The 12539-nt window shown below is 46.1% G+C and overlaps 2 protein-coding genes and 2 non-coding genes across 4 annotated transcripts in view; 1 reads left to right on the forward strand and 3 right to left on the reverse strand.

The window, feature by feature from the left end:
* Window positions 1–101: 101 nt before the first annotated feature.
* On the reverse strand, window positions 102–3492 carry RPL27A (ribosomal protein L27a). Its single transcript, XM_075927993.2, has 5 exons — window positions 3397–3492; window positions 3035–3098; window positions 2590–2665; window positions 1533–1707; window positions 102–273 (listed from the first exon to the last, which is right to left on the reverse strand). The coding sequence occupies exons 1-5, from the start codon at window positions 3397–3399 to the stop codon at window positions 145–147; spliced, it is 447 nt and encodes a 148-aa protein (XP_075784108.1). The 5' UTR covers window positions 3400–3492; the 3' UTR covers window positions 102–144.
* LOC112547540 (small nucleolar RNA SNORA3/SNORA45 family) lies at window positions 916–1047 on the reverse strand. Its single transcript, XR_003091306.1, has one exon. It is a non-coding gene; the product is annotated as a small nucleolar RNA SNORA3/SNORA45 family (small nucleolar RNA).
* On the reverse strand, window positions 2129–2260 carry LOC112547538 (small nucleolar RNA SNORA3/SNORA45 family). Its single transcript, XR_003091304.1, has one exon. It is a non-coding gene; the product is annotated as a small nucleolar RNA SNORA3/SNORA45 family (small nucleolar RNA).
* A 6598-nt stretch (window positions 3493–10090) lies between the features above and the next one.
* The window catches only part of TRIM66 (tripartite motif containing 66), an 83218-nt gene continuing 80769 nt past the window's right edge, over window positions 10091–12539 (forward strand). Inside the window, exon 1 of the mRNA XM_025189972.3 lies at window positions 10091–11481. Coding sequence (XP_025045757.3) covers window positions 11262–11481 — 220 coding nt within the window. The 5' untranslated portion in view covers window positions 10091–11261. The remainder of the gene's footprint in view (window positions 11482–12539) is intronic.

Here is a 12539-nt window from a genome sequence, read left to right on the forward strand (position 1 = left end):
AATGGGACTGTGGTCTCAAGTAATATTCTCATAAATCAACATCTATAGTTTCTCCCCTCCCCAAATGATTAGGCTATAAAAGTAACATTAAACATAACTCAGACATTTTATAGTCTTTATTCAAACATGATTAAAAAAAATCATTTAGGCCACAAGCACACAGGCTCCACCAACTTCTTTGATCTTCTCTTCTGCTCTCCTGCTGAAGAATTTAGCTTTTACAATTACAGGCTGCTTGGGCAGCTTCCCCTTGCCCAGGACTTTGTAATAACCCTAAAACACCAGAGAAATTGGCATAAATAAGATTAATGAAGAACCGTAATCATCTACATGAGTTTAACATTTCATGATACACAATAAAGCCCAGTTTAGCTCTTAGCTACTGGAGACCTTAAAGAATTTAAGCTTTAAATTTATCCAGTTTCCCACTGAATAGGTATCACTTAGGTTATAGCCTCCTTGTGATGTTGGAAAACAAGTAAGGGTATGTCTGTACTGCATCTGGAGGTATCCCAAAATAGCTACCCTGCATCAACAGAAGCCACCTGTTATTTCAAAAAATATTTGAAATAACGGGCACGCTATTTCATGATCCCAGTAAACCTCACTGCACAAAGGTTAAAGGATGGCTTGAAATATCATGTTATTTCGAAATTTGGTGCTGTGTAGACATGCCAAATTTCAAAATAGATTGAAGATATGCAATTTGCATAGTACAAATTACGTATCTTATTTTGAGTTTATGGTGCTGTGTAGATGCACCCTAAGTAATAAAGCAATTGCTTGACAAGTTAACATCTTGGAACCACTTATTGGTTCTTCTAGATCTAACAGGAGCCATTGCATTGTTCCTCGGATTACTTTTGTTTTGACATACTCTAACCAAGCGGGCTAAAAGTATCACTTTTTATTTAAAACTGTTACTGATCAAGTGACTGACTAAGGCACGAGACACCACAAGCAGTGAATACAGACCAGTACTCATTCTCCGAGGACTATAGCACACCAAGACAATGCAAAATGCCAGGATGTGACTCTAGTCTCGATGTGGACAGGCTAACCCACATTACCCTGAAAAATTAGATGCACTAAAAGCTCCAAGGCCATGTCTACACAACCACTGATGCTGGCAAAACTTACGTTGCTCAGGAGTTGTAAAAAAACATCCTAATAGGCAACATAAGATACCCTGACATCCTCCAATGGCCTCCCAAAATTGAAATAGCTCATCTGAGCAGCTGCATGCAAGTACACAGGGGGAAATCAGATGCACAAAAAGGAGACAGAGTGCAGTAAGACTGACTTTAATGTGAAGTCTACTGATTATATACATCACAGAAGCTAGTTTATTTTTCTGAACTGAATACTAGGGGAAAACAATTTTACATCTGTTAAAAAAATTTAGCCAAAAATACAGCAGCACATATTTAAGCAGAACTAGTTTAATACAGCAGATCAGTCAACAAGACTATAGACAAAAAAGAAATGCAACCAATCCCAATGTGAATGTGTGCTAAGCCAAGTATACTTACCGAGCGTACAACATCAATAACAGGTGCTAATCCGGCCTGATTTTTTGCATAGTTGAGTCTTGTCTGCTCACTAACAAGTGTCCAGAGTTTATCCAAGTTGACAGTAGGACAAAAGTTCTGGTTCTTCTTCAAGTGATAGTGTCTCATACCAACTTTCCCAAAATAACCAGGATGGCTGGGGGTGGGTGGGAAAAAAAAAATCAACACAAGACATTCTATTTGGTTTAAATTGGAATCATTAGCTTTTCAAGAACATTGAATGCCTCAAACTATTTTTTCCTCATGCAGCTCAAGTTTTAGCATTTAGATTTTTGAAATCTGGACTCATGTATAAGCATCTCCCATGTACACATTAATACCAGCTAAATCCTCCCTGATTCTCCTTGCTAATTTTCCAAACAAGCAAAGGAAAAAAGGAAAATAAGCAGATATATACTGCATTGAAGTGTTACTTGCTGATGTAATCAACTGATCTTACCAGTAATTACAGTTTCTGAATCTAAAAACAAGTCATTTTCATAAGCAGAATTCACAACTTGTGCATTCTCTATTAGTTTGCAATCTGTCCACCCAAAACTTTGGAATTGACCTCTAGGTTTTGTTACTAACCTGGTGACTGACTGAACTACTAATAAGGACAGGCAGTGAATAAAGGTTAGTAGGTATTCTCCGAGTACTCTAGCACATCATGACTACAAGCAATGTCTAGATGTGACTCTAGTCTCGGCCATCTCGTTTCAGGAAAAATCAATCAGATAAGGGTTTTTGATTAGTTTGCTTACTATGTCTTAATGCAGCCATGACTCGGGCCTGAACAGACTACTAGTGTCCCAAACTTCAGTTCTACAAAAACCCAATAGTTCTGAAATATTTATTCCATTTTGAACTCAAAATGGTTAATCACACTAATTTGCGGAAAGTAGTACATCTACAAGAGGAGGAAAACAAAAGGCATTCTTGTTACAAAGTCTGTCCTTTTAGTGAATGGTTGTCAGCCATGTGACATTTCAACAGTCGTGGGAGAGAGAGAAGGAGCCTTGGCTTTTAGGTGCCTTACTATTTGTCAAAATTAATCCGGTGGTGGTGCAGGCCTCCAGCATTGCCACGGCCACCAGGATGTTTCCTGTGTTTGCCTAGAAGGAAATACAAGAAATCGTGCTGCCAGGCGTGCTAGAGCTCCCCCAGTCACGGTCTATTGCAGGGATACACACACTCCAGCCCGCTTCTCCCAGTCACAAGCCCACCCTCTCCAAGCACGTGCAGAGCTCACTGCGCAGGCGAGGCTTCGCCGCCCTGTTGCCGGGATGGGAATTTCGCCCCTACGCAGCAGCGCCCCCCTCCCCCGCCAAGCTGCCTCCGCCCGTGAGGGTGCTGGCTACGGCATCACTGGGACAGCGCCGGGCGCCATTACTGCCGCCTGGCAAACCCGCCGCGCACCCCGGGGTCCGCCTCGCACCGCAGCGGGCCCAGGAGGGGCGCGCACCCGCCGCGCGCGCACTCACCGATGCGGCCGTGGCCGTGGCTGACGTGACCCCTCAGCTTCCTGGTCTTCCTCAGGCGGGAGGGCTGCGGGGAGCAGAGCGCGTTACCGAGCGGCCGGGCAGCCCGAGCGAGCCACGAACGGCCCGGCCCGGCGGGCGACGCGGAGGGGCCCGGTCCGAGCCCCGCAGGCCACCCCGCCCGGTCCCCTTCACTCCGGCCCGGCGGGGGGAGCGCCCCGGGGGGAGCGGTCGCGGGGCGTGCCGGGCCCTCCGCGCGGAGCCCCCCCCTCCTCGCACCCCACGGAGCCGCGCGCCCCAGACTCCTCTTCCGCGGCGGCGCCCTTAAGCCCTGCCCGGCCACGCGGCCCCAGCCAGCAACTTACCATGCTGGCAGCGTCAGGGAAAAGAAAGAACAGGGGCCGATGTCTCGCGAGACGTTCTCCTCCCAGTCCGACGGGCGGGGGGGGGGAGAGGAAGCAGAAATGAAGGCACGGGAGAGGATACTCTCGCGAGATCTCAAGCAGCGTACTTCCGGTAGGGGATGGAGTGGCGGGTGACGTAACTTAGCATTTGTTTCCGCGGTTTGTCTGCCTAGGCGGGATCGAGCCCCGCCTCCCCGCTGCAGACACACTGGCGCAGTTCTGCAGCGCGCGCCCTGTCTCCCAGGGGGCCCCGAGCCTGGCCTGCTCCTGCCCAGCCCCCTTGCTGCCCTTTCCGGCCCTGAGCCCCTGGCTGCATGTTCTCTCTGGAGCCCCGGCAGGGAGCTGGGGAGACACTCGGCTTGAGGCTGTTATGTAACGGGTTAGGGCTTGCTACTGACTAGTGGATGAGCACTTCGCGCTGTGCCTTTGATATGTACAAGAGCCTCGGTGCGGAACTCCGCTACGGCCCAAGGCCAGTGGGAAGTCCTGCTGACTGGGGCCCTCGTGCAATGTGCCAGCTTTGAAAAGTACAAGTCCCCAGGGGAGGCTCTTGTGCATTTCAAAGTGAAAGGGCCCCATGGAGCCCAGGGTCAACGGGGAACTCAGAGTTCCCCGCTGACCACAAGCTCCATGTTACACGGCTGATTTGAAATGCTGCGGGGGGCCCAGCTGGCGCTGCTGCTTTTAAACACTAGGGTGGTGTTCAAAGGGGCAGTGCTGCACAGTGGATCCAGGCCTCAGCTGTGTGGTGCTGCTGCTTTGAAGTACCCCGTCTTCTCCCTCCCTTTGCTTCCTCTATCTGACAGAGGCAGCAAGGGGTGGGGAATCAACTAGTCAACTGTTTGCTTATCGGATAGTCAACTAGTCCTTAACATCCTTAGTTTGGATGCCATGTGTCCAAGTATCTTTGTGGCCCTCTTGGTGAGAAAAGCTGGAGTACTGAACCCTAAAGGCAAGAAGGCAAATGAGGCTCACGGAACCTTTTAAAAAATCATGGGTTTTTTTTTTAAGGCAAATGATTTTGTGGGCCTTACTCAGGAACATGTAGGTAGCAATACTGTTCCTGTTGCCCCAGGAGAGCCTGTGTGGAGGATACCGTGGGTTTGTGCGGGATAAAGGGCCTCCCCTCAGTAAGGTGGTGGGGCAAGTTCCCACATGGGCTAGGGCACGTAGCTGGAGGGCACTCAGCCTGTGTGGAGGACAGGGTCATGGTTTCAAGTCCCACCTCCCCTGGGGTCAGGACAGGACAGGTCTAGGGAACAGCCAGGCTGCCCTGGGGCAGGTTGGATAAAGATGCTTAGAACCCAGGACTTGGTCATTCTAGATTTACTCCAAGCTACTTAACTCAGCTTTCCCATCAATACAATAGAAATGCTTATACCTCACCTGGGTGTTGTAAATTGTGCATCCTAGGGTCAGGTCTACACTAGACCTGGAAGGTCCGGTTAAGGTATGCAACACCAGCTATGTGAAATACGTTGTTAGAGCCAGCTTAGCTTAAGCCGAGCTTGGCGCCATTTTCACAGAGGGATGCCAATGGGACTAAACGTCAATTTCCTTTGTTCCTCACAACTGCGAAGGGTACTGGCCCTGACAACAGCCACCTTCAGCATTCCATTTAGCTGGTCTTAACTAGACCCACTATATTGAATGCTAGAAGATAGATCTTCGGCGCAGCAAGTGAAAATCTGGCCTTAATGTTGTAACAGTGTTTTAAAGTATTCAAATGGAACTTGTTGTTCATGTGCAAAGTAGTCCTTTCTTTCAAAGACGAATTTACTCCCAAAATGAGACCCTTTCAGTATGTGTACGCTGCAGCTGGGAGTGAGGTAGGGTTTAAGCTAGTGCACTAAAAATATCAGTGTGGATGTTGTGTTTCAACTGGAAAATCAGGCTCTCAAGCCTGCCAGACCCCCTGGGTCTAAGAACTGGTAGCTAGCCTGAGTTTTCATTGGAGTGATGACATCAGACTGCTATTTTGTAGCTCAAGGCGTGCTAGGGCTATTACGTTTATCTAGGCTGTGAAGTTTCCTCCCAGCTGGGGTGTAGTCTTATCTTATATGGCAGGGGTAGGCAATAATTTTTTATGTGGGGCCATGCCAAGATTTTAGCAAGTGGTCAAGGATGGCACTTTTCTATGGAGAGGGTCTGGGATCGAAGTTGGGTGTAGAAAGATAGGGTGCAGGGTCTGGAAGGCAGTTTGGGTGCAGGAGAGGATTCTGATCTTGAGGAAGGATGTAGGAAGTGGTACGGGGTCTGGGAGGGAGTTGTGACCAGCGGCAGTGGTGTGGAAGGAGGCACACAGAGTTTAGCTAGTGACCTGGGGCAAGAAGCTGGCATGTGAGAAGGGTGGGTGCTAAGTGCAAGCCCTGGCCGGAAAATTCTTACCCTAGGTGGCTCTCAGCCAGCAACCCAGCAGGATCCTGGGGCAGGCTCCCTGCCCACTGTGCTCCCCTGACCAGCAGCTCCTCCTGCCTCCCCCATCCCATGCTGCTGCCTCTAACAGAGGCAGCAGTGCAGAAGTAGCAGTGCAGGGCAGCAGGCAGGAGCCTGCCTGCATTGGGAGCCAGTTTTGCTGCTGCCTATGATAGGCTTCAGTGTGGGGTGGCAGCAGCACTTCCCGTGAGTGGAGCTGGGAACACACTGGCTGCCAGTTCCACCCACGGAGACTGTTGAGTAGACATGTAACTGCTGAAATTTAATGAGGTTACACGACGATTCAATTACATTCTATATAATATCTCCACTAGTGGCCTCCAGCCCCTGGCTTACTGCGGGCAGAAGCTGCTCTATGGGATGCTGGACAGCAGGTAGGAGCTGGTCTGCAGGGGAAGCTGTTTTTATTTACTACTGCAGAGCCCGTTGTAGTTTCCCCTATCACCAGTTCTTAACCAACCTCTTGATTCTCAAATAATTCCCATCTTCTCCAATTTAACTAATAATTTTCCACGTGGAATTGTACAAAATGTCTTACTGAAACCCAGGTATTTTATATCTACTGCATTTCATTTGTCTAGAAAATTAGTTATTTTATCAAGGAAGACCAAGTTGGTCTGGCATGATGTTTTGTAGTACCATGTTGTATTTTATACCAATTATTGTTTACCTTTAATGTCCTTAGCTACTCTCTCTTTCAAAATTTATTCTAAGTCTTTGCATACTGTATTTAGGTCAAACTGAAGGGCCTATAGTTTCCCAGATCACTTGTTTCTCTTTCTAAAGTAAAGTATGTACTGTTGGAGAGTGAAGAAAACCACTATGAACGTCTGATTCTGGAAGGTGGATAGGGTTTCCAGATGGTATAACCAATAATACCAAACACCCACCCTCTCCCCAAAAAAACCCCTCCGGGGAAAAGATCTCTTAACAAAAAAAGGGGAAAACCGAAGTTAATGAGCAAAAAAAAAAAAAAAAGAAAAAGGACGCCAAGTGTTAAGCACAAATTTTTTAAAAAAAACCTGCGTGGCCCCTTTAAGGAATGCTCTTGAGGTCTTTTGGCCCTAACAGGCTGCCGGTGTCCATCCGCTATCTTGTCTGCCTGCTGCATGCTGCATAGCTCCCCTGCAGAACCTAGTAAGCACCTGGGATTTTCACCTCCTGGCCAGGAAAAAATCAGAAAATACTGGACAGTTTAGGTGCCCAGTATTTTCTGAATTTTTTTTACCGGACAGGAGGTGAAAATACCAGACTGTCCATGTCAATACCGGACACCTGGCAACCCTAAGGATGGATCATGAAGATGCACCAAATAAGGTGAGTTAATATATAAATAATCATTATTATTCTAATGTTTTCTGATTCTACTATTGGTACAATTAAATGGCACTCATTTTTAAATGACCATAAATGGCCTCTAATCTCGAGGCCTTCAATCAGTTGTGGAGCAAATGATAGATTATTGCTATTTGTCTGATATGATAGTGTAATCAAGTATCCAGATGGCTGCATATTTTCATTTGCTCTTGATCCACCTTTATGGTTGCCAGCTGTCCGGTATTGACGTAGACAATGGAATTTAGAATTTAGACTAATATGTTTTAAAATTTAAATAGTAATTATATTAACATTTTTTACTTTTAAACTCTTTTTTTTAAATTAACAGATTGTAATTTTTGAGTAATTTAGGTTTTGTTTATTCCATGGTATAAAAAGGGCGTACTTCAAAAAAATTTGTTTTTGAAGATCCATTTGTTTTGTTTTAAATGTGTGCATACTGTTTATAGTCTCTTTCTATAAATAAAAAAATGTTTCCTGTGGGACGACAGAGTGACATCATCACTTTACAGCATCCACAGGCTGGGGGGGGGGAGAAGGCATGGGTGGGTAAAACCCAGCCCTTCCCCTTCCATCCCAGGCCCTGTCCCTGGTGCCAAGCCCCACCCACTCACTGCCAGCCGGCCCTCTTTGGCAGCCACATGAAGAGCAGGCCCTGGCATGATGTGGCCTTGGCCTTCCCTGGCTGCTGGGGGCAGAGCTGGGGCTGGTGCTAAGGATGTAAGCGAGTAGTCAACTATTTCTCGACTGCTCCCTTCCCCTCCGCCCCCGGCTGCCTCTGTATGAGAGGTGGCAAGGGGGAAACAGGAGCTGGTGCTAGGGGGATCTGGCTTAAAAGTTGATACCCTCCAGCACCATCCCCACAGTGCCACCTTCCCTCCCTCCCCACTTCATCTGACAGAGGCAGTGGGGTGAGAGGGTAGGGAAGCCTGTTCTGGCAGCAGCTCCTGTCCTTGAGGGTCTCAGCGTGGAACTGTGCCTCCCCCCGCAGACAGGGGCTGCTATTGCCAAGCAGCTCCTGTTCACAGCAGCCCCAGCTGGCCATCGCTAACAAAGGCTGCTCCAGCAGCATTCCCTGTTTGCAGTAGCCAGAGCTGGCCACGGACATGGGCTGCTGCCAAAGCTGCCTGTGGTCGACCTGGATTGCCGCAAACAGGGGCTACTGGACCCAGCGCAAGCCGGCACCGAGCAGTCCTGGAATGAGCCAGTTCAGGATGCTATGCTTCTGCATTTTAAATGTAGTAAGAGCCCAGCAGAGCTGCAGTGGTCCAGAGCTATCGTGAGCCGGGACTGCTCCAGCCGGCTCCTGCTGTGACTTTGTGAAGAACCCCCTTATCAACTAATCATGTAGACAGTACAGATTGTATTGACTTCATAATTAGCCAGATAATAGCAATTTAACATCCTGAGCTGGTGCACCACGGTCTCGACCCAGCCTTCCCCAGCGGCTGGAGGCAGAGCCGGGGCTGGCATGCTGTGGTCTTGGTCTGGCCACCAGGGGCAAAGTCAGGGCCGGCGCAGCCTCAGCTGGGCAGTGGGTGGAGAGGGCTTAGGTTTAGGCCTTGGCACGAGGGTAGGAGAGAAAAGGCTAGGGTTGGTGTGCAGCTGCAGGGGAGAGAAAGGGCAGGAATGGGCACAAACTGGCCCTCCCTAATGGCCAGGGGGAGAGCCAGAATTTCCTACCCCCCTAGAAAGGGGGGTTGAAGAGCATAGAGTGCAGGGGGCATGGCCCCCCCCAGTTTGCCTGGATGTTGTTTTATTCATACACTTCTTTGTCTGGCTCAGATCCTCAGTTAAGTCTGGAGAGATTGCTCAGCATTACTCGGGACCTGATAATCTTCTCTATAACCACATATTTAAGAATTGTTCCAGTTGCCCAATTTTATACACATGCTGGTAATATTATGTAATATATTGTAAAAGGGGAAAATTTGTTGTTTTCTGAACCCTTCAACGTAATAGAAATCTTTTGATAAGGGGGCATTAATCTTGTAAAGGGCAGGCTAATAACACTGTATAATTTAAATGAGGGTATTGTCTACACTACAGAGTTTTATCGGAAAAAAAGGCCTTTTTTCTGAAAAAAAATCAATTATGTCCACACTGCAATAGCATTCTTTCGAAAGAAAATCGAAAGAATAGAGGGGTTTCTCTGGCCTTGGTAAACCCCTTTCTACAAGGAATAAGCCTTTTTCTGAAAGAACTCTTTCGGAAGAGGGAGTTCTTTCTCAAGAAGAGGAAAAAGGAAGACGCCCAGGTGTCCTGGTGGCCATTCCTCCCATAGTAATTACAGCTTACACGCGAGATAGCGTCCATTCAGTGTGGACACTATCTGTCGAAAAAGAGGATCACTTTTTTGATGCACTTTGACAGTTTGGACGCTCTCTTTTGGAAGAAGTTTTTTTTGGAAGATCTCTTCCGGAAAAGCTTCTTCCGAAAGAAGCCTGCAGTCTAGACATAGCCTGAGAAGACATAGGGGCTGTGTCTAGACTGGCAAGTTTTTCCGGAAAATCAGCCGCTTTTCCGGAAAAACTTGCCAGCTGTCTACACTGGCCGCTTGAATTTCCGGAAAAGCACTGACGATCTGATGTAAGATCATCAGTGCTTTTCCGGAAATACTATGCTGCTCCTGTTCGGGCAAAAGTCTTTTTCTGAAAGACTTTTGTGCAAAAGGGCCAGTGTAGACAGCACAGTACTGTTTTCCGCAAAAAAACCCCGATCGCGAAAATGGCGATCGGGGCTTTTTTGCGGAAAAGCGCGTCTAGATTGGCCACGGACGCCTTTCCGCAAAAAGTGCTTTTGCGGAAAAGCATCCTGCCAATCTAGATGTGCTTTTCCGAAAATGCTTTTAACGGAAAACTTTTCCGTTAAAAGCATTTCCGGAAAATCATGCCAGTCTAGACGTAGCCAATGTCTTTCTGTCTCATTTAAGAGATATGAAAACATTATATGTCTTTAGTGGGTAGATGTCTTGTGCCCGCAATAAATCTTTTTCTAGATATCCTCTAAAGAACAAAAGCTTGCAGGAAATGTCAAAACTTATCACTTCACAATTGTATAGTTCTGGTCTTGTGAATGGCTAGAATGGAATTGCCATCTATGGGAACAATATGTCACCTGTTTACTTTGTTGTACACAGCCACGGCACCAACACTATGTTCTCTCCAGCGAGGACTGTTCAATAAATATTATCTGCATTCAGTTCAGAAAGTTGCTTTTATTTGCATATAAGTCAGGGAGGGCAGAACTACATTTACCTCTTTTCCCTCTCTATAGGATAACAAAATGGAAACTTTGTGAGCTGTAACTGGCAATGTTTCCTGTTGCATGTGTGGATTATTTCCGTGTTATAACTGAGACTTCAGTTCCAATTTCAGAATCTTGGCTGAGGCTTTTAAGCCAGCAAGTACGCAGTTTGTTTTGGAAATCCAGGCTAAAGACAGAAACCCCACCCCCCACATTCTTTTATTTCTAAAGGTGCAAATTTGATTTAAGAGGCAGTAAGCATGGAACACAAGTGACATTTGTACAAAACGTAAGGTGCACATTATTAAATGTTAGAAGCAAAAATGTTCAGTTTCTTTGCATTTGTGTATGCAACTTTTTAACGTGTTCAAATGGGGATGGGGTTATAACTGGTTATGCCTTATTCCCATTTTCTTCTGCTGCAGACTGTAGAAAACTTGGAAACATTTTTCACCCACTTTGAAAACTACAAGTAAAAGGAGTATAGCATGTAAGAATTTAGACAGTTTGCATTACTATAAATAGATCTACAGTACAGTATGCCTCAGATTTTATCAAAAGTAGCAAGCACTATATACTGATAATGGAATTTTGGTTTGTTTGCCTAAAACCACTCTTTCCAGTACGCTTATCTGCAAAGAAAACGTTATTTTCAGTAATGTGGGTATGCAATTTTCACCTGCAAGGAACTTCCCCTTTCTTCAAAGGGGCTAAATAAATGTTGCTTTTGAGAACGTGTCTCCTGCAATTGGCGTGTAGTTTTTACTTGGGTGCCCGTGCGCTTCATTAAGTAGAAAGTGATTGTAATGAGTAATTTTCGGACTTTTAGTGTCCTTGATGTCACACTTTGGAGTAGGAAAATGGAGAGCCTAGATCTTCTGAGGAATTGTTTGGTGTGCAAATGGGAGCTGAAGAGAAGAGACCCCAGACTGTTGCCTTGTCTTCACTCCTTTTGTAAGGACTGTCTTCCAGATTTGATTCAAGGATACAGTTACACTCCCACTGAGTGTGAAGTTATGTATGAAGGTAACATTTCATGTACTATTTTGTATATAGGCAGATTGGGATAATAACTTTTTTAAAGTTATTCTGTGAAATATGTTGTAAAGGAATTAGTAGGAGACTTAAAATTATGAAATTTTATTGGAAAAAAAATTGATTGTAAGTTATTAAATAATTAGAAAAAATGTTTAAACTTGAATTCAGTCTTTTGAAAACAATGGAACTTTCTAAGGGAAGGGCTTTTTTCCATAGGAAAATTTAGGAGATTTTGATATCTGAATCTGGTCCTTTACTACTGTTCAATGTAATTATAACTGGAATTGCAGTATGTATGTTTCTGATGCACTTTTGTATTTCCATTTTACATCACTGCATCTCAGGTTCATCATAAACAGATTTCACTATATACAGAGTGTCCCTGCTATAAGTCGCCCCAGGATACGTCCATTCCGCACTAAAGTCGTTGACGCTTGTAGGAACTGATGCGTTATAAGTTCTCCCATTCCCTGCTCTTAAGACACGCAATTCTCCTCTCCCCCTCCCCCGCCACCATTTACGCATATGGAAGTCAGCTGCAAGAAAAAAAATCCTCACTCTTAAGTTGTTTTGCTGTAAGTCCAAGTTTTTTGGAACATATCTTGCACTTATAGTGAGAATGGCCTGAATTGTAATTATCATATTGACAGTTTTTAACTAAGCAAAGTAAGTTTAGTGCACTTTAGTGGAAAATAAGGATGTAAGCGAGTAGTCAACACACTAGTTGACTAGTTGCTTCCCACCCTTTCTGCCTCTATCAGAAAAAAGCAGCCGGGGGGGGGGGGGGGGGGGGGGGGAGAGAGAAGGAGGGAGTGCTAGGGAGAGCCAGTTTAAAAGCTAGTTCTCCCCAGATCCAGCTCTGTGGGAGGGGGCAGGGGCACAGCAGTAGCGTTCCACCTTTGAAATGTACAAGAGTCCCCACTGGGGCTCTTATACATTTCAAAGCAAAAGCACCACATGGAGCCTGGGACCAGCAGGGGACTCAGAGTCCTTCGCTGGCCCCAGGCTCCATGCTGCATTTCAATCTTTAAAATGCACAAGAGCTC

Source organism: Pelodiscus sinensis, chromosome 5, assembly GCF_052426305.1.
Source record: "Pelodiscus sinensis isolate ZL-2025 chromosome 5, ASM5242630v1, whole genome shotgun sequence".
In the NCBI taxonomy this organism is placed as follows: Eukaryota; Metazoa; Chordata; order Testudines; family Trionychidae; genus Pelodiscus; species Pelodiscus sinensis.